The 21,185-nt window shown below is 34.8% G+C and overlaps 1 protein-coding gene across 4 annotated transcripts in view; it reads right to left on the reverse strand.

Annotated features, from left to right (window-relative positions):
- The window catches only part of LRRC28 (leucine rich repeat containing 28), a 172,549-nt gene that overhangs the window by 75,854 nt on the left and 75,510 nt on the right, over positions 1–21,185 (reverse strand). For all 4 annotated transcript variants that reach the window (XM_057721441.1, XM_057721440.1, XM_057721442.1 and 1 more), the window contains exon 6: positions 3,384–3,590. In XM_057721441.1, the coding sequence (XP_057577424.1) occupies positions 3,384–3,590 (207 nt within the window). The remainder of the gene's footprint in view (positions 1–3,383; positions 3,591–21,185) is intronic.

Consider the following 21,185-nt stretch of genomic DNA (forward strand, 5'->3'; position numbering starts at 1 on the left):
TTCAACATTAAATAAGTTGTAAACATTAGTGAATAATGGCTTCTTAATTATGCAAGTGAAACCAGTAAACCTAGTAAAAAAAAAAGCCTTAGAGGAAAAAACCCTTTTCTTTGTATTTTCCTAAATTTTCAGAGGCCCAGAGATGAGTCACATCTTTATGAGCTATTTAGTCAACAGAGCTATACTGAATCCACAACACATATTCATGTTTCAAGGCTTCTACTAAATCTCATAGCACGAGGCTCAAGTGATTAATTTCCCCTCCTTCTCACTGACAATCAGCAGTGGGAACAGAGCTGTGTGTAGACGAATCTGTCACTCAGCTGTCATGGTATAGTTATAACAGGAACATCCTCCTTTCTTGATACAACTTTTCATCTTAAAAAGAACATATTCCACGAGCGTTAATAATTTAAATAGCATTACAAGTAATTTAAGTCATCTTTACTACAGCTTCTGTAGTTGCTTTCTGAAGAGGCTGTACTCTGACATTCCTTTAAGAAGTTCCATAAGAAACTGCTTTTCTCCTAAGTCAGAGTTCCTTGGCAAGAAACTGAATTCAGTAAGTAGCTCCTCAAAATAAGACTCCTACCTTCAATCACAGGCAGAGATATTGAAGCACCCATTTCATAAACACTGAAGTTCCTACATTAGAATCAAGGTTAAACATAGGAGCCTTCTATTTGAAAACTTGAGTTCATGGGTATGTGTATACACATCATATCTCCTAACCACTGTAAAGAGGCATCCCTATATGCTAAGTTTCCAAGAACAGTGCAGTTCTCTGAGGAAAGGCAGTGCCAGCAGCTGCCTGCTTCATCTGCCTCTGTCCTGCACAGTTCCTAGCGGCTTTGCTGTATCAGAAAGGAGTTCAAGGAAAGGTTTCAAGTACACAAAGTCCATGGAAGGGCAGCTATGGACTTAATTATTTTCTTTCTAAAGACTTCACTGAATTCCCTTATACAAATCCACCTTCAACGGTGTCAAAAACAAAAATCAAGAGCCAAAATGAGACTGAGAGGATTGCTGATATTCCTGTCAGCTTCACTTTCCTCACCTTCACAGATCATGCTGTCTCTGCTCTCCTGAAGCCCTCCTTGGGCAACCTCACACTGCAGCTCTCTGGCTGTCTCCATCAATCCTCTACACAGATCATCCAACCCAACAATGTAGAAAGGTCACCAGTGCTTGTCTCGGCTCCCTGGCCCTCTACCCATGCTGTTTCCAAAGAATCAAAGAATGGAGTCTGAGGCCAGGGCGGAGCATTGCTCCAGGCGGCCTGTTTCTTTCTCACTGCGTGATCTTTATCCCCAGCCTCTTGTTTATATGTCTTTCTAAAAAGCAGAGTAAAGCCTGCCCACAGGCCTGTGTCCTGCCAGGGCTGTGAGCCTTGTGAGTGGAGACGGCACCCAGGGGATTGTGGACGCTGCTTCCGTATCTTGGGCTGTCCGCGGTCCCAGGCTTGAGAGTTACGGTGACCCGGAATGTTGGGAGGGACCCTGCTCAGAACCCAGTGCAGACCACTTGGCCTCTCTTTGATAACACATTAACAAGTTCACAAAGGAAAACCTCCTGTATCACAGAGACAAGGCTTTGCGTGTGACAAGAAACCTGGAGATAGAAACTAACCTGGAAGGCTCTCCTCACCACTGAACACTGAGTGCTGAGGAAGAGAGGCCCACTTCCGTAGCCACAGCAGCACAGAGCACAGCACACAGAGAAGATGCCCCAGTACATAAGTGAGGTGCCAAAGCAGAAAGCAGCCTGGCAGAGTGCAGTGGACTGTATCCTCTACCCAACAGCCTTTTCCATCACCTTGCAGCAGCCACTGACACTCAGGACATCTGCTGTTGTAACCACTAGGCATGACACACAATGTCACTCCTTGGCACCCCAAACGTTAACAGTGGTTCAGCCTCCTACTGAGATGGCTTCCCTCCCTTCTCCCAACACCACGGCCACCACAGCACAGGCTGGGCTGTGTCACTGGTGGAACAACAGGTAGGAATGAGCAGCAGTTGTCTACGGGGATGAGAAGCCACAGCTGCAGGGGAAAAGAAATAGCTATCTCATCAACTTGAAACTAACTCTAAAGTCAGCAGGATAGACGTTATTATTTCTGGTTTACAGAAAAAGAAAATGAAGCTCAGACAGGTTTTGGTGATTTACTCCAGGTAATGCTCTACGAAGTGGTGGAGCCAGTCTAGAACCTGTATCTTTAGATTCGTAACTTGATTCTTGTCCACTATAATTGTTTTACAACCTGTGGTTTATGTAGCAGGTACATTTATTTTCTAATATCAATTTATATTCAATAATTTTCTCACTTGAAAGAAAGCTCTGATTTCTTAGAAATGTAGGTTGCTTCTGAAATGGTTTTACTTTCTTTTCTTAATTGTTAAAAAGAATTTAATTATATTTATAGAAAAGTAATCTTCTTAAATTGGATAATTATTTATTATTACTCAAATTGGTGTTCATGTTTCTCAGGACTTTCACATTTTTGTAAAGAGATTTTTAATTGAAAATAATATGTGGACTGTATGATGGTGGAAAATATTTCCTTTCAGGGACTAGTAAATTATTCACTTCATTGCCCTCAGAGATAAATTATTCATTATAAAAATGCTTTTATGAATAATATCATATGATGCTTATTCTGACAGTTAGGGTTCTGTGGGGGCTTCAACTTTTTTTTTAAATGGCAGTTTTGCTTCTTACAAGTTAACAAAATAATTCAATTCTCAGTGAAAATAGATGTATTGTTTTATTAAAGGCCTCTGTTCTTTAACATATCTTATAGCAAAATGGGCCAGGTATAGAGATCTATTGTACATAGTATGTTATTTATTAGCCAGGGTAACATTTCTAGCTCAGCAGGCAGTTTAAAAGTCTTTAAAATTTTCTAGTCTGGTTATCTGGCAATACTAATCATTAGAATACTCCATAAAAATTTTTCCTCATAGAAGTCAACATCTAAGCAGATATATTTTTACAGTAGCTATTCTTTCATATTGCTCAATACCTGTCGATTTTATAGTTTTTTATATATATAATATATATATATCTAATATATATTTATATATAACGTATATACCTATATTTTAATTCCTTTCTCGAGTAAATCATCTTATATCTCATATATTTTGTCTCTAAACAAACTTTAAGTACAGGTTTCTTTTTTAAAATATGAAACCCCTAACAGAAATAAACTTTATTTGTAACTAGGAGTGATGCTTTGTTCCCTGCAAAAAAATGGATTTAGAGAAGCATCTTGAAGATAAACAGAATGAAAGAAACTAATCCTTCCTCGTCAAGGAAGCAAAGACTTTCCATTTTGTTCTTTAGCTGTTTTGCTTTACCATATAGACATGATGACTTACCAAGTGGCAAAAATGCAAGACGGTTTCCAGCCATGGAGAGCTCATTGAGGCTGGGCAGCTGGCAGAGATGGCGCGGCACACACCATAGACGATTTCGGTCCACAGTGAGGTACTGCAGAGAAAGGCACAGGTGAAGCCTCTCGGGTAAAGTTAGCAAACGATTGGTAGAAATGTCTAGTGTCTGCAGCTCCTTCAAATCGCCAACCTCTACAACCAAAATCAAAATTAAGATAAATTGCATCCTGATTAAAAGAATTAATTTAATAAATTAAATAAAATGAATCAATACTGTAACAGTTCAACCAAGTAAAATTAACAGCTACTACTTCCATAACATGAATATTGAAGTGCAGGATTTAGGTCCAGTATACAAACAATCCAGCCTAAGTAGATATCTCTAAAATAGTCTGCCAGAATTTTTTTTTTTTAAAGGGGAACAGTGCTGGCATGGAGAAAGGAGAAACACAAAGTGATGAATCTGAGTCTGTTACTATGGCTTCTGCTTCCTGATTAATCAAAAGCTGTTGCAAATATGAAAGAACAATCACAGTCACTTCACGGCACCTGGTTCTTGTTACTTTTGTGGGTTTTTTTTTACCTCCTATCTAAGTAGATAGTAGGAGACTTAAAAATATAAATTATAGTATCCCAGTAAGTGTACCTTGTTCTTGTGAACTAAATAGAAAATTTTCAGACTAAGAATGAGGACAGATTTTGCAATTTTCACTGTAGTAAAGATAATAGTAATAAAATGAACTTATTGTAAGGTAATATTTTTAGATATTGTCCAGCTGTGTGGTTCCTCTTTTAAAACCCAAAGTGTACATATTCTATGAAGATTTACTTTAATTCCACCCAAATGAAGTCCTTCCAGTTACTCCAATATTCCTTCATTATTGGTGTCTATATTGTAATCTAGTCCATGGTGAGAGTAATTATGTCCCTGTCATACACCAAATCACCACGTCTGAAGGTGGGGGGAAGGTCTACATAAGGTATTCTGTTCTTCTCAGGGAAAACCACCAGGAAGCACTCAGAGCAGAGGAGGTTCTGCTAGCCAGTCTCTAGGGAAGGACACCACCCTGTCCAGGACAGCACACTGCACTCGAGGCTCTACAGCAGGCACGGTGCAGGACAAGTCTGCTGCTCTCGTGTCACGGAATGTCCATGTTGAAGACCACTGTCATGCCACCTCTCACTTCTCTGACCTGAACCTGTTCAACAAGCCGTTCCTCTCAGGTTAAGGTTTCTCATGATCCCGCCACTTGAATGCACACCTGCGGGCGCACTCCAGTTTGTTCTGGACTTGGATTTGTATGAGCCATGTCCTTTCTATTGAAGAGAAAATCTGCTCTCTTGGGTGTCCAATTACACAGATTAGCTTTTCTTATTGGCAAACGGCTTGGCAAACTATGGCTCACAGGCAAAATCTGGCCCATGGCCCACTTTTGTACTACAAGTAAGCTAAGACTGGTTATTTTTAAGGGTGGTAAAACCCAACAAGAATGATAAGAACACACACATATATATATATATTTGACACAGACCATACGTGGCCTGCAAAGTCTAAAAATATTTAGTATCTCACCATTTACAAAAAAAGTTTGCCAGTCTTTGTTATAGACTCACTCTTAACAGGAGCATTTTTAATAACTATTTTAAATAAAAGTAATACAAGTGCAAAAATACATTAATTTCTAGTTATTTTACTAGTATTTAGAAAGGATTTGTGCCAGGAAGTTCACACTTTATTTTCTAATTTCCCCAATACTGCACAAATACATATTTGAAGATAGGAGACAGGGTTCAGTGAACAGTTTGTGACTCATAATGGAATTTTGTTCTATTTTCACCTAACATGCACACGAGGGTCAATTTCACTCTTGGCTCCATTAGACAGTATTTCCTCTAGTTAAGTCTGCCTGCCTATCTGTTTTAGATTGCTTCTGATGGTGCGTGTGGGGGTGAGGGAGTTGACAGAAGAATCATGTTTTAGAATTCAATAAAAAGAAAAAGAAACAAGAAATCTTCCTGAGCTCACTTCATAAAGTTATTATGGGAGTGAAATGGGACAGAAGTGCAACCAATCAACTCACACATCATAGGGCCAGATGCTGCAAGAAGAATGAGACAAGGTCTCCGTCCCTGAGAAACACATTACATACAAAAGACACTGTGTGACAGGAGCTCAGAAAACGAAGAGTTAGAGGAAGGGTTGGAGAAGCTTTTGCAAAATTTATTGAAGGAAATGAGAACTCAAATAGGTAAAAAAGAAAATGGATATAGCATTTCAAGCCAGGCATGGGGAGGGGTTGAAAGCATGAGGAAAAGCATGCAAGTGAAAAAATAAATACAAGATGCACAATGGACTATTTGAGATTCAACAAGTGCCAAAGATACCAATGGGGAGAAAGCAGAAAATAAGTTCAATACAGAGGGCTTGGCGGAGACGTGGATGATAATGAATGCTGGGTAGAGAAGCCTAGACTTATTACAGTGAGAACATAACACTTCCTGAAGACTCTCCAAGGATGAAAGGACTCTTTTGGAAACATGAAAATGGTAAATATGCAGGAACCAATGAAATGGAAAGAGACTGTAGGCTTGGAAAACAAGTAGACAGTTGATGAGAACAGAGGCAGTATGGCAGAGTTTAAAGGTAAATTCTAGAGATATTTTAAGAAAAGCAAAAAGTATGCTTGGTTGGAAATGGAAAACAGTGAAACAAGAAAAAGTCAAAGATAATTTTCAAGTTTCTAGACTATTATACTCTTCAGTGTGGTGATGCCAATGCTAAAAACTTAATCTTTCTGTAGAAAAAAAAATTTATACCAGTATTTCTGAACTGCAGTACTTATAAGCCATCTATTTAAAGGAATTTGAAAACTCCATCAAAAACCACATGGGAGTAAGCAAAATAAACTATTTTCATCATGATTTCAAAAATAATTAAATGTGTAAAACAGTGTTTTGACATGGCTGCAAAAACGACTAAGGCTTGCAAATGCCCACTGTTTTGATTCCGCGTTGTCTCGTATTGGGAAATGGGGAAATAATATGTGATGGTGAATTTAAATTTTCTATAATTTGATTATTTACTTTTTAACAGATCAATATTCATACTTAGTTTTGTCAGATATGCACACATTTTCAGATATTAAAATTAGTAACAACTTTTGACAAAGAAAAGGAGAACACATACTGTCAGTATCAAAGGTCAAAGTCCTAAGGAATGCAAAGAGGAAAGAGGAGCTGACATTTCTTTTTTTTTTCTTTTTTTTTTTTTTTTTGAGCTGACATTTCTTACTTCCTATATGTGGTGAATAAGACTTAAACATGCAGGACTGCATATACCAAATGAACAGGTGAAACAAAAGGACACTTGTGTCTACGTAGCTTAATATACAGGCCTTTTCATTTGTCAGAAAAAACCTGAGCTAATTATTACTCCAGTTACAATACTGCGTAGAATATCATACATAATATGGTTGGAAAATAAATGATTTTGTCACCTTACAAAAGTATTTGGGAGATAAATAAAATTAAATAGCTTCTCAGGTGGAGTGGACTAAATCTAACGTTCATGACTATTTTACAACAGGCCACAAATATAAGACTATACATGACGTCTTTATTCCAACAAAATTAAAAAATATACTTGCTAAGCTCAGCTAATGGGAAGCACATTTTTAGAAAACAATAGAGTCAAACAAACTTCATCTAAGATTCTAACTTAAACACAAGAGACAGGAAATAAACCTGGGGTAGCAATACATCATGTGGGAATAAAGAAACAGACTCCAAAGTGTGGGTTCATGCTAAAAACTGGAGAACTATCAGCCAAACACAAATCTAGTAAATCTGGTCAAGTTCAGAACCTACACTGAGGCCAGGACAGCAGGATATTCTTATACACTCTTGCTGCTCTGCCTTCACTCCTGAAGATCCAAATATCCTGCTTATATCATTTCCACCAGCCTGAAGAAATTTTCTTTTAGAAGCAGGTGTGCTGACAAAAAATTCTCTTAGTTTCCCTGTATCTGAGAATGTCTTTATATCATTGTAATTCCTAGAAATTCTTTTCATTAGATACAGAATTCAGGGTTGACCATTCCTAACTTTCAGTACTTTAAAAATGGTGTTCCACTGTCTTCCAGCCTCCATGGTGTCTGAGGAGAAATCCACAATTATTTGAATCATTTATTTCTTTAGGTGCCTTCGAGATTTGTCCTTTATCTTTAGTCATTAGCAGACTGATTACGATGTATCTATAAATGGCTTTCTTTGAACTTATCTGGGGTCTGCTGAGCTTTTTAAATTTGTAAATTTATGTCTTTCACCAAATTTTTGAAGTTTTAGACATTATGTCTTCAAATTTAAGAGTTATCACATCTGGGTAAATATAACAATCACTTTTCTCTTTTTAAGTTACGCATAACTGCTAAAAGCATTTCAATATATGATGTACCTCTTATGGAAAGTATAACACAAAAAGGTCAGTGGGATAAAGTAAAAGTAGTTCCAAAACAGGTTTGAAATACTGTAATAATGTAATCCCTAAAGCAATAACTAACAATAAGATAAATACAAAAAAATAGATAAACCCCCAAAAAGCCAATAAACGAATTAAAACAGAATACAAAATTATATTCAAATAATACCAAAAAAGGTAGGGAAAAGGGAACAAAGAAATAAAACCAGATGTTACAAACAGACAACTAATAACAAAATGTAAGGCCTAAATCTAACAAGATCAATAACAACATTAAGAGCAAATAGTTTGAGAACACCAATTAAAAAGAGATTACTAGTTTGGACTTAAAAACAAGACCTTAGTATATTCTATCTAAGAGGAATCCATTTTAAATATAAATACATAGGTAGATAAAATATAAAATAATACAAATATATGCCATGCAAACAATGAGCCCCCCAAAAGCTGGAACTTCCAGTATGATGGAGTGAGGAGGATGCTGAATCCTCTGCTGAAAAAGCAACTATAAAATTATACAAAATTATCAAAAGCAACCATTTCAGTACTCTGGAAACTGACCCATGCTTTTCAACAAATAGAGAACTTCTTCATGAGAAACTACTGTACTTCAGATAAGAACAGAAATCTGTGGCACGCTTCCTTGGGGTGGCTCCCACTGCCCCATCCAGTGTGGTTAGGACCACAGTTCTAACATGGCAGGGCAGGCTGCAAACAACCAACAGCTTCACTGATGGAGTGGGCTGACTTGGAACAAAAGTCAGGGGGTTGATTTGGAACGAAAGGTGAAAAACCCATACCCAGTACTGTTGTCAGTGATAACTAATAATCTTGGTCACAAGCAAACATGGACGACCAATGATTTCATGAGGCTGAGGGGTTCCTGGTTCCAAGCAATGGAACGGGCAGATGAGCCAGAAATGTAACAAGGAGGAACAGGATATAAAACAGTCAGAAAGTATTTGATAGACTCTCCACATACCCCAGGCTGACAGGAGGTGGTGAGCAAGCACAAGGGAGATCACAAAGTGCTCAAGCTGTTTATATATCCCAGGTCTACACAGAACTTCCACACGTGCACAGAGGAGAAAAGAGGGGGCCCAAAAGAAAATAATAGCTGGAGTAAACCCGAAAACTGCCTAAATATTAAATGTGTTTCTGAGTCCACACACAGATCCACTGGCAGAGCTAGCCTTACTAACTTAAGCTGTTCAACCACAAAGTCATACAGACACAGGGCCCAATCATAGAAAGCTAAACTTAAAAATTAAAACAAAATAAGAAGAAAAAAAAACCCCACCAGAGACATCAGTCACACACTGTGGGGGAGGTGAATTTCATGTTTTCAGTCCAGGCAAATTACTAAGACAAATAAATAAATAGATAGCAACAATCTTCAAGCAGGAAAAAATAATCAGGATCCAGAATTGCTATAATATATTATTTAAGATGTACAGTTGTGTTTTTTTTTTTTTTTAATTACAAGACATGCAGTAAAACAGGAACGTGTAACCCATGCTCAGGAAAAAATGAGTAAACAGAAACTGATTCTAAGTGGACGCAGATGCTGGATTTAGCAGACAATGACAGCAGCTATAATAAAAAGCAGATAGAATAAATATGTTGAAAGAACTAAGAGAACAAGTTTAAAGACTGGAGGAAATTATGGTGACAATGACTCAAAAAACAGAAAACTTATTCTCAATAAAAAGAAATAAGAAAATGGAAATTCGGGAGTTGAAAAGTACAAGTGAAAAGAAAAAATTCACTAGAGACCATCAACAGCAGATCTGAACAGGCAGACAAAAAATCAGTGATAAGCAGATAACGAAAATTATCCAAATAGAAACCAGCAAAAAAGACAAGTAAAGTGAACAGGGTTAGAGATGTGTGGGACAAAACCAACTGCACAAATATATATGTGACAGGATTCCCATTAAAAGAAAAGGAGGATGAAGGGGAAGAAAAAAATATTAGAAGAAATAGTGGCCATAAATTTCAAATTTTGATGAAAAATATTACTCTAAAGATCCAAGAAACTCAATAAATATCAGGTAGGATAAACAAAAAGATCCACACTTATACACATCATAATCAAACTGTAAAAGACTAGAAAATCTTGAAAACAGCAAGAAAATAATTTATTATGTTTAGGGGTACAATACACACATGGCAAGAAGATCCATTCTCTCTGTTCAAGTTTCTAGCAAATGCAATAAGGCAACACAAAGAAACTAACAAGAAGTATCAAGACTGGAAAAGAAGTAAAACTTTATTCACAGATGACATGCTCCTTAGTGGAAAATACTAAGGAATTAACAACAACTATCAGAACTAATAAACACTTTTAACAAGGTTACAGGATACAAGATCAATATTTTTAAGATCAATTATACAATACGATTCTATATACCAAGGCAAACAATTCAAAAATTAAATTAAGAAAATAAGTCCATTAACAACATCACCAAAAAAGAAAATACTTGGGAATAAACTTATCTGCTGAAAGCTACAAAATATTGCTGTGAGAAGATAAAGGATATCTAAATAAATAAAGAGGCAATTCATGTTTATGGACGTGAAGACTTGACATTGGTAAGACAGCCTGCTCTCCAAATTGACTATAAATTCAACACAATCCTTATCAAAATCCCAAGAGGGATTTTTTAAAGCAGAAATTGACAAGCTGATTTTAAAATTGAAGTTTGAAATGCAAAGGCCCTAGAATAGCCAGAACAATTTGGAAAAAGAAAAATAACTGCACTTCAGCCAGTGAATGAACAAACTCTAGTATGTTCATATAATGAAATACTACTCAGCAACAATCATAACACCACGGTTGAATCTCAAATGCATTATGCTAAGTGAAAGAAGCCAAACTCAAAGGGTACTTGTGTATGGTTCCATTTACATGATATTCTGGAAAAGGCAAAACTACAGAAGTAGAAAATAGAGTAGTGGTTTCAGGGCCTGGCAGGGTGTATGAAAGCTGGTTTAGGGAGCATAAAGGAATCATGGGGGGTTGCTGAAACTCTTCTATTTTTGATTGTGATGGTGACTACATAACTCAAAACAGTGAATTTTCTTGTATGTTAAAATAAAAAAAAATAAAAAAATAATAAATAATAAATAAATAAAATTAAAAAAAAAAGAAAATCTTAATTTTGAGAAAGGATAAAAAAAAAAATAACCAAAGTATGTGAATCTATATTTTCCTATAGAACAGGTAGAATTACCCTAAAACACATTATAAACTTTATTCAAATAAACTACTTTGAGAAACCAGCCTTTAAATATATAGTGAATTATGTAAACTATATTTAAAGGGGTATCATATTTTCAGGGGTATCTCATATTCTAATAGCTATTGCCTAACCGTAACTTTATTATTGTTATTTTTTCCTTCCACTTTTATTGAGGTATATTTGACATACATCACTAAATAAGTTTAAGGTATACAGTGTAATGATTTGACTTACATACCTCATGAAATGATTACCACAACAAATTTAGTGAATGTCCATCAACTCATATAGATTTAAAAGTAAAGAAATAGAAAAAATGTTTTTTCTTGTAATGTGAACTCTTAAAATTTACTCTGAACAATTTTTGTATATAACACACATTGATAGCAGCATTAATTACATGTATCATGCTGTACACTGTATCCCTAGTACTAATTTAGTTTATAACTGGAAGTTTGACTGCCTTCATCCAACTCCCTCTCCCCTCATCTAGCCCCCCACCTCTAGTAACCACAAATCTAATCTCTTTTTCTATGTGTTAGTGTGTTTGTTTTTAAATTATTATTGACCTATGACACTTAGTTCCTGTTAAACTACATAGTGATTTGATATTTCTATACATTTCAAAATTTTCACAAGTCTAGTTACAATTTGTCACCATACAATGGCATTATGTAATTACTGAGTATATTCCGAACACTATACATTTAATACTTGTGACATTTATTTTGCAACTGGAAATGTGTACCTCAATCTCCCTCTCCTATCTCTCTCCTTATTGTTATTTTTAATTTAGTCATTCAACTCAAACAAAATTGTACTGAATCAATTAGGGCTATAGTACAGAATAAATGCATAAAGCACACTTAAGCACCAAGATATATCAAAGAATTTATGATTATGATAGCATTTTATGTTTTCTGTTTTGTTCTTAGTCATGCAAAAAGAATGCCATAAATCATATTTTTAAGAGGAAATAATTTCTTCCTTCACCAAAAGTGTTTATCTCTTATTCCTATACGGCTCTTTCTCTCATGCATTGTTGTAATTCATCTTGTGTTATTATCTCCTGCAAAAGAAGCAACTTTCTTGATAGCAGGCATGTTCCTTGTCCTATTTACTACAGGCATACCTTGGAGATATTTTGAGGTAATTCCAGACCACCACAATAAAGAGAATATTGCAATAAAGCAAAAAAATAAAAAATAAAATAAAAAAATAAAAACAGTAGCACAAAAATTATTTTTTAAAAAATTCTTTCTAAAAGCTAAAAATAACATTTCTATTAAATATAATATATAAACACATATTTAAAAATTCCATATACTGATCATCTGAACACCATAAATCAGAGTAATTATTCTTAGCATAAATTCATATAATTTAATCAGTTCTTAGCTGTTTTTATTTCTAATAATGTGTTACTTTGCAATTTTTGACGTCTTTTTCAGTATGGTATTATGTTTCTTTTTAATAAAACTTTTATTACCAATTAGTTTATTGACACCTTCAAAAATATTTATTGCTATGTAATCTTGAAATTAATGTAGTATTACTGATGTAAAGTTACAACACATTCTTTTTAGAATACGAGGGAAATCTTACTCTTTTCAGCTGGTCTCTGGGTCACCACACCACTTCCCAGGGAGTAAACATCGGCTTGGACACTTTATTTCTTTAGTGTGCCTAGAATAATCCTAATTTCAGTTGTCTGCACTATTTGCTTTTATGCTAAACATACAATACCTTAACTTTTCAGCTACTTATAGAATATCCTGAAAATGATTTCATTACTGCCACATAGTAAGTACTTAGACTAGACATAAAAATAATATTAGACTGCCAATTTCAAACAAAAAAAAATAAGTCTCCTTTAAATCATCATTCACTGCTGATGTATACTGACCTAACCTAAAATTTCAATGCGAATGGGAAGGAAGCCACCCACTCCATGCCAAGCCAGTGACCACAGAGAGTCAATAACAAGGCTCGATACTTTCAAGTACTGGCTCTTTCCGGTACCACTAAAAACAGCTCTAATTTGAGAGCCAAAGCACACTGGGTTAGGGAGAGCATACAGAGAAATAAAAGACATTATTTCAATGCCCGCCAAACTCCATCCTATATACAGTAAGTGTCCCTCTCCAGATTCATTCTCTTTCTCTTGACTGGGCTGTGAAACGTACACACTCTGGTATGTAGAAATAGGTTCAAACCATCAGTTGTGCAACTTTGGGTTATTTACTCAAATATTTAGATCATTGGTTTGACGTTAATTTAAAAATCATCTGTGAAAAAAAAGAGACAGAACAGCACATACCTTAAGTGATTAGATGAAATATCTCATATAATTCAACAATACACGGCAGAAAATCAATAAATATTTATTTCTATTTTTTCAGCTTACCCTACTACATAATATTCTAAATGTAAAATCTGAACATAAATATCTTTTTGTAAGCAGCTTTTGGTAGGAAAAAGCTTTTTGCAGGAAAGAGCTCTCTGCAGGAGGCCGCCCTTTGTCTTGTCACTAACCTTAAACTAGGCACCCCCATGCTCTACTCATCTCTAGCCCTAGCACACCTTTCAAATCTTTTGATCACACAATACTTTGCCTAATTTGTTGGTTCTTTCTGTAGATCAGAGAAGTAGAAATGCAGAATAAGTAATTAACAGATGACCAGATCTCTTCTATTAAATCAAAAAAACCATATATAAACACTCTTGTGTATGATATTTTTTGAACTGGGTAATGACCAAATCTGTGAACACTACTATAACGTGGCATTCCCTCCAAAGGTACAAATAGAGAGCAAAGGCTGTTGAGTGCCCCGTGACAGGCCATACTGCAAAATATGTACCAAATCTGTCTTTGCTCTGCCTCCACTGTTATCACACTGAGCCAAGCACCACTATTCTCTCTCGGCTGAACTCACCAAACTGCCTCCTCAACTGGTCTTCTTACTTCCATTCTAGTCCCCTCCAATCCATTTTATATACAGAAGCCAAAGTGATACTAAAACATAGATCATGTTCCTTCTGGGCCAAACTCTGTCCTGGCTTCCCACTGTACATGAATAAAATCTTAAACACCACCTTACTAGCAAACAAGGTCCCCTGACCAGCCCTGGCCTGCCTCTCACTCACCTTACTACAACCAAGTACCCTGCCCTTCTTTATGGCCCAAGAAAGTGTCAAGCAACTTCTTCCCTCAGAGCCTTTGAACCTGCTATTTCCTCTGCCAGGAATGTTCTTTGCCCAGCTCCTCAAACTGTGGACTCATTCTTGTCTTTCAGAATTTCACTATTGCAATTGTCACAATGACCTTTCTGGATTTTCTAATTAAAATAGGACCGCTCTTTCTTAATTGTAGCATCCCATTTATTTCATTCCCTGCATTTACCACAATCTTTAATTATTTTATTAATTTATTTACCTTTTAAAGACCATAGTCTGTGCCTCCCACTAGAAAATAAATGTCATAAGAGCAGGCAGGGGCTTTGACTGTCTTCTGTACTACTATAGCCCTAGCATCTAGCAGTGTCTAACTCATGGTACATGCTCAGTAAATATTCTTTGAATTAATTAATGAATCCCTTCAAACTGTCTCACTTGTTAAACAATCACAGACCAGACTTGCAGCTGCACAAAAGCCGCACAATTTATGACTCAAATATGTTGTGGACTTTGAGACAACTCACAAATCCTTGAAAAAGGAAATGTGAAATCCAAGACTGCCAGAGGATTGTTGCATACTGAATATAATTCAAGTTTTCCACAGTGCCTTATAATTCTCCCTGTGAACCTGATGGCAGTATTCTATGAGATTAAAGAGATTATTGACAGAAGACTAGCTGCCCACACACTAAATAGCTCCAGACTCTTATGCATTTTCAAACTCTTGTGTATGATTTGCTATAGCTGATACAATTTTAGAGAAAAAAATATAACATATATAACATATAAAAAGTGACTATAAAATAATGCACCTAAAATTTCAGCAAGAATTTCAGAACTTAGATAAACAAAGAAATATTGTCCTTCAAGGTTGTTAGCCAGCAAATCAAATCCAATTGTATTTTTTCCTTCATATCTTTTAAAATTTCTATTTTGTAATTGCCTTATCTTTTGAAATTCCTGTTTTGTAAATCACCTTAAGATCTTGATATCGAATTAATTCATGGATACTAGGAATCACATCCACCCAAAAAGGATAAGGATTTGCCACCATCAATTTCATTGAAAACTACATGCGTCAAACTCTTAAGGCAAGTCAAAAAGAAAAAAAGGTTTCCAAGGTTTAAAGATTGGCATCCTCAGAATAACATGTGGTGAATATGCTCAATGACAGCTCAGGGGCCCTCATATAACAATGATGCTTTCTCAGTTTGGGGGCTATTTAGGAACTCTACCAAGAGAGAAACCACAGAGTCTTGTTGGAATAATTTGAAGAAATTATTGGCTTTGTGAATTTAGAATCTGGATATATTTGTTCAACTATTAAATCCTTTTCACATTTGGGAAGGTGTAACCATATCCATCCAGTTTGGAAAATCCAAATCCATTCCTTAATTGGTCCATTTGATGGACCAGAAACAGCTTGAATTTGGTTCACATCAGGATACAAGAAGACTAAGGGAGGCATTATTTGTGGGGACTCAAACAGTATCAGCAAATTTCTCCCATCTTCACTCATCGTATTTCACAATAGTTTCATACGTACTTGCATGTGTTCCCTCCTATGATAGCAGAAGCATAATATATTTCAAGGGTATCATGAGGTGTTAGAAAACTTGCTTTGGAACCTATTCACCAATTACATCGTTTCCAAGGGATAATGGTTTAAAACTTAAATATGAACTTATAAATTAAACATTTTTAATAACCTTAGTAATATACTACCTAAGGTCTTCTAGTATAGGACAAAACCATCCACAATCATAAGGGGCTTGCAATACATTCATAACTTTGAATATGCACGGCAGGTTATGTTTAAATAACAAATAATCACGACGGAGAATATAATTGACAATACGAAAAAGTTCATTGAGAAAATCTATTAATTATGCATTTGTCTGTTATAAGCAGTATACAAAAAGAAATTTTAAAGTTAAGAACAGCAAACTGGCAATTAAGAAGTCCTCTTAATTATGAAAGATAATTAAATGTTATTTGGGTGCTTCAAAATAAAATGCCCTGAAACAAATGACATCTAAGAAGCACAACAGAAACTGATTTAAATATTTATGTCTGGGTATCAAGCTCATCAATTAATTCCCAATACACATTTTAAAATGTTAAAGACATTGCTTCAAAAAAGAAAATCACATTGTTTTGACATTTACCTGGTGCTTTGCCTATGATTAAATTATGCACTAGACTCTCATTGAATGTTCTTCAAAATAAGTTATTTGCCAAACAGTTAATATGACATTTGAGCCACCATACCTAGCAAAATGTCACTGAGAATATTGCAGAAGACAAGAAAAAGCCTCTAAGAAAGTTTTCTTGCTAAGTGGCAATTATAACTACTACTATAGAGAAATATGTCTCTTCTTCAGATATATTCTGTCTTAGAAATTTAAAGGCCTTTATTCTAAAACTTTGTATCTTTATTATCTCTTTGTGTCAGTACATGGATGACCACTTGGAAAAACCCTTTATCTTCCTCATTCTGTAAGATTTATGGAGACAACCCAGGCAGATTTTCACTTTATGCTACTCTTTAGTGATTGTCTATTTCACAGATTTCTTCTGGGTAGGCTTTTTTCCTCTTTGCTAAGGTAGCACAATGGAGTTTTCAGGCTTTGACCTGAATGAGACCACCAGGTGTCCATTGTTGGCATGAGACTATTATAATCACTGCCTCAAGAAGTATTGTATCATAGCCCAGAAAAAAAATTTATTTTTTTATTTTACTACTTTGCAGAGAATAGCTACAAGCAATCCACATTTCACTATCTGAAAAGAATAATATCATTATCATAATGATTGCTTCCATTTCACTTTCTAAACTCAAAATAGGGAAAAATTTTAGAGATCATTTTTAGTGTAAATACATTTCAAATTGATTCATCCTAGTTTATTTCTTTGAAATTCCCATGAGAAAATTGAAAGTGGTTGATAATAGAATGATCTCCACTGATAGAACATTTAGAAACCAATGGAAAAATACACCATGCTCAACATATGAACCATAGTTTTAAAAACAATTCTCCATTAATTAAAAGAATTCCACATTAAATTCAAAATACAACTGTGATTTCTAAATACACACTCTTTAAAAGAAACTCACATTACCATTATTAACATGAGAAACCTTACATTAGAGAAATCTTAATTTGTACATGTTGATTGTCAATCTTAATACAAAAGCATGTTCCTTGATTTATTACCTGCTATTGTTTAGAGTTAAGGAAGAAACCACCAGCAGAATGAAAACAAAAAGTACTCAGTAGTGATTAATATGAAGGATAGGAATGAAACAGGGGCATAGAAAGATGTTAACTTTCAATTTTTAAACTTTCCTGTACTGTTTATTTCTATGCTCATATATTACTTTTACAGTAATACAAAACTAAATTGATCACATACTCATCTGGTAATTCATCACATACTTTGGGATTCCTTAGAATAAGACATGTCACAATTCTAAACACTTGTTACACTGGGGGTTTTTAAGAAACTTATTAGTTGTATTTATTTTGCCTAAGAGGAATCACACAGAAATCTGTGATTAAATTCTAAGAATTTGGCTTTCCCACTTCAGTTCACTGAAATACAGCGCAACAGAAAACAAAAATTTGATAAATATATATATACAGCACTGCTATGCAAATCTATATTGCTGAATTGAAGGTTTACAAGTTCTGTCATTATAAAATTAAAAAAATGAAAAAAGTTTATACAATTTCTGTTAAATAAGTATTACAGAAAATTGTATGGTGCTTCTAAAGAGAATACATAAAAAATACGCTTTTTCAGATTTCTACTTGTTCCCCAACCTTTGAAAAAAATACTACAAAGTAGTATTGCAGCTTTGCTGCAAGTCAGTCAATATATACTTTAGTTCAAAACCTTTTCTTGCGCTCTATAAACCTTTTGTTGTGCGCTGCATTAACAAAGCTTTCAAACACCCTCAATAACAGGAAGAAACCGAATAGTGGAAAAGAACAATAAAAACTTGTAAGCACATAAAGAATAAACTAAACTAAACAGTTCAATGTGAACAGACTTCAATGTGAAGTCTATGGCTCTATAGTGTATTTCTATATTGTACTTCTTTCAAAAATTAGTTTTACGTAGGGTTTCTTAGAGTATTAACATTTTCCAAATTAATTTATTTTAGGATCTACTCATCTTGTAATTTGAAGCAGCAGCTTAGTACAAAATAAGAAATTATGTTAAAACAATACCCAAAAAGAAACTCTAAAGAAAGAGAACTAAAATAAGCCCACATTTAATTTTTATATTAATTTTTATCAAAAATGAGTATTTCCGATAATAATGGTGACAGAGCTTTGGAACACCACCTACCTAGAGCAGTGTTTACTCCAACTATGTTCACAGGAACACCAGTTTAGAGGGATGTTCCCATGGTCAAATAAGTTTAGGAAAAAGTACATGCTACATGCTTATCATAACACACACTAACTTATTAAAGAACAGTTATCCAGTTAGGAAACCCATTTAATTGTGATTCACAACAGTTTCCCATTCATTTGTCCACAGTACACTTTTTTTCATGGAGCATACAGAGAAAGTTTGGAAAAATACTGACAGTCAGCATTTAAGACATGTTTTCCCCCACGTACTCCATAAGAAAAATAGTAGTAGTAATCTTTTTTTTTTAATTTTTCTACCGGAAAAGCAAAAAAGAATTATGTTGGATGCTGCTAAACAGAAAGAACACTAAAATGTGATACTAAACTCTGGCTTTATTTTCATACTTGTGGTCACTGCAACACGTGTACATGTGACATCTGCGAGACCCTGATTATCATAACCTTAGGCAGTCAGCTCAAAAAAAACTTCCCTGAGGTCCAAGCCTGTATCAGCCATGGTCTTTTCAACACAATTTTTCAGATATTTTTATTTTATTTGTGAAGCCCTTCTAAAGAACGTTCAGAGAATTTTCAATTAAATCTTGCCTAATCTATCTTTATAACATAACCCATCGACTTTACACTTTCTTCCTTCTAGGTAAACAGGCATTTCAGCCCTTTACAGCTCATGCTGCCATTACAGCACTAGTAATTTTAGAGTTTTTTATAAATACGGAACAAGCCATATCCATGATCTCTTCAAAGCCTCCCGCAAATATATGACTTTCATTATTTCCAAATAGCTTCTACCATGGAAAGTTTTCAGAAAAAAGTTCCAAACAGAAAACTAATAAATGAAACTACAAAGAAAAAAGGCCATTCTGGCTTGAAATGACTCAACAAAACTATGGATACAACTACTGTTCAAATAATTATTAATATTTCTTTGTATTCACTTTCATTAACAGACAATAACAGTATATATGATATAAATTATATTCTATGAGTGACTAAACACTGTCACTACAAACTTTATAAAAGGCTTAAAGGTTGAGCAAATACGGCATTAGAACTAATTACACTTATATGGTGTTAAAGTTTGAAGAAAGCATGAGCTCATTCCATTAATGGCACAGAAAAGATGAAAATTTGATGCTTTACTTAATTTTTTCAAATGCAATACTTTTTGTTACAAATTTATATTTTAAAATAAAAGCTGCATGGATAAGAAACAGATGATTAGTAGGCAAAGACAGTGTTTCTAATACCTTATCTTAATCATGACCACTGTCATACTTGGTACTTAGCCAAATTAGGGTCACAAAGCTACAGAAAACTTCAAACCTTTCTACAAGGCCTCTTTTATTATCCACAAAGTAGTGTTGCAGAAATCAATCCCTCGGGAAACCAAGCACCACACTCGGAGGGTTGGAGAACTCAGGTTTATTAAGCAGGCAGCCCCAGATAAGCTAACACTCTAAAGTTCTGGGCCGGGAGCTCAGGGTGAGCTTTACTTTTGTAGGGGTCAGTGCACATGGTTACAGTTAGCATTGGTAGGTTGGTTACTTGGTTTACAGAGCACAGAAGTTTCCAAATAGAAACTTACAAGAGCAGGTGCAGAACATTCCATATTTAGCAAAATATCCTATGGTTACATTTGATTGCTAGGTCATCCTGTTTTTGTTTTTCTTTTTGGGGCAGCAAGCATATTTTACAAAAGCAGAACCAGCATGGAGTTATTTTTAGCTGAATGCAAGTTTCTAATTTTCCTCTTCAGTAGCAATAGCTAATTTTTGCAAAACTAGGTAATGGTTGCGAAAGATAAAAAAGGAAAAATCTGATTGGGTCAAAGCATATGGACACATAACTGCATGGGAATCTATAATTACCTCAAAACTAAAGTTTAATACACAAGCAAACAAACATATGAACTGATAATGGCACTGCTGGCATGAGATCTTATAACTCTGTTTCCTACCATAAAATTTTAGGATAGTAGCAACTTGCCACTGGAAGTTCATTTTAAGCCTACAATTAAGACAGTAAGAAAGTTATTGAGGTTAGTGATTCAAAACACCAAGACACTCTTGGCATCACAGAAATAATTAATACAGAAACAGTAGCACCTAAAACAGTAAAAGGAATCAATTTCCTTTTCTGTTGCCAGGATATTATTGTCTGTTGATCTGCTGTTGTCCTCAACAACTCAATGTCTCATATTTTAAATAGTCAACACTGAAATTATGTTGTGCGCTTCTAAGAATTATTACATGAATTGCATACTTATTGTTTAAATCCACTATAGGATAAAATATCAATTTTTCATTCTCTGAAGAGTTGAAAATCTATAAAAACCATTTTCTAGCTTTTACTTTTTTATTCCTTTGGAGTAAAGAGCATAAAAACATGTTAAATAATGCTTTAAGTAAATAAAACCCAAGGTCTGACTTACATATATATATTACTGCTTTCTGAGAAAACTATAATCAAAACTACCTTTGTCTTTGACTATAGTTTTAGA

The sequence above is a fragment of the Hippopotamus amphibius genome, chromosome 2 (assembly GCF_030028045.1).
Source record: "Hippopotamus amphibius kiboko isolate mHipAmp2 chromosome 2, mHipAmp2.hap2, whole genome shotgun sequence".
NCBI lineage: Eukaryota > Metazoa > Chordata > Mammalia > Artiodactyla > Hippopotamidae > Hippopotamus > Hippopotamus amphibius.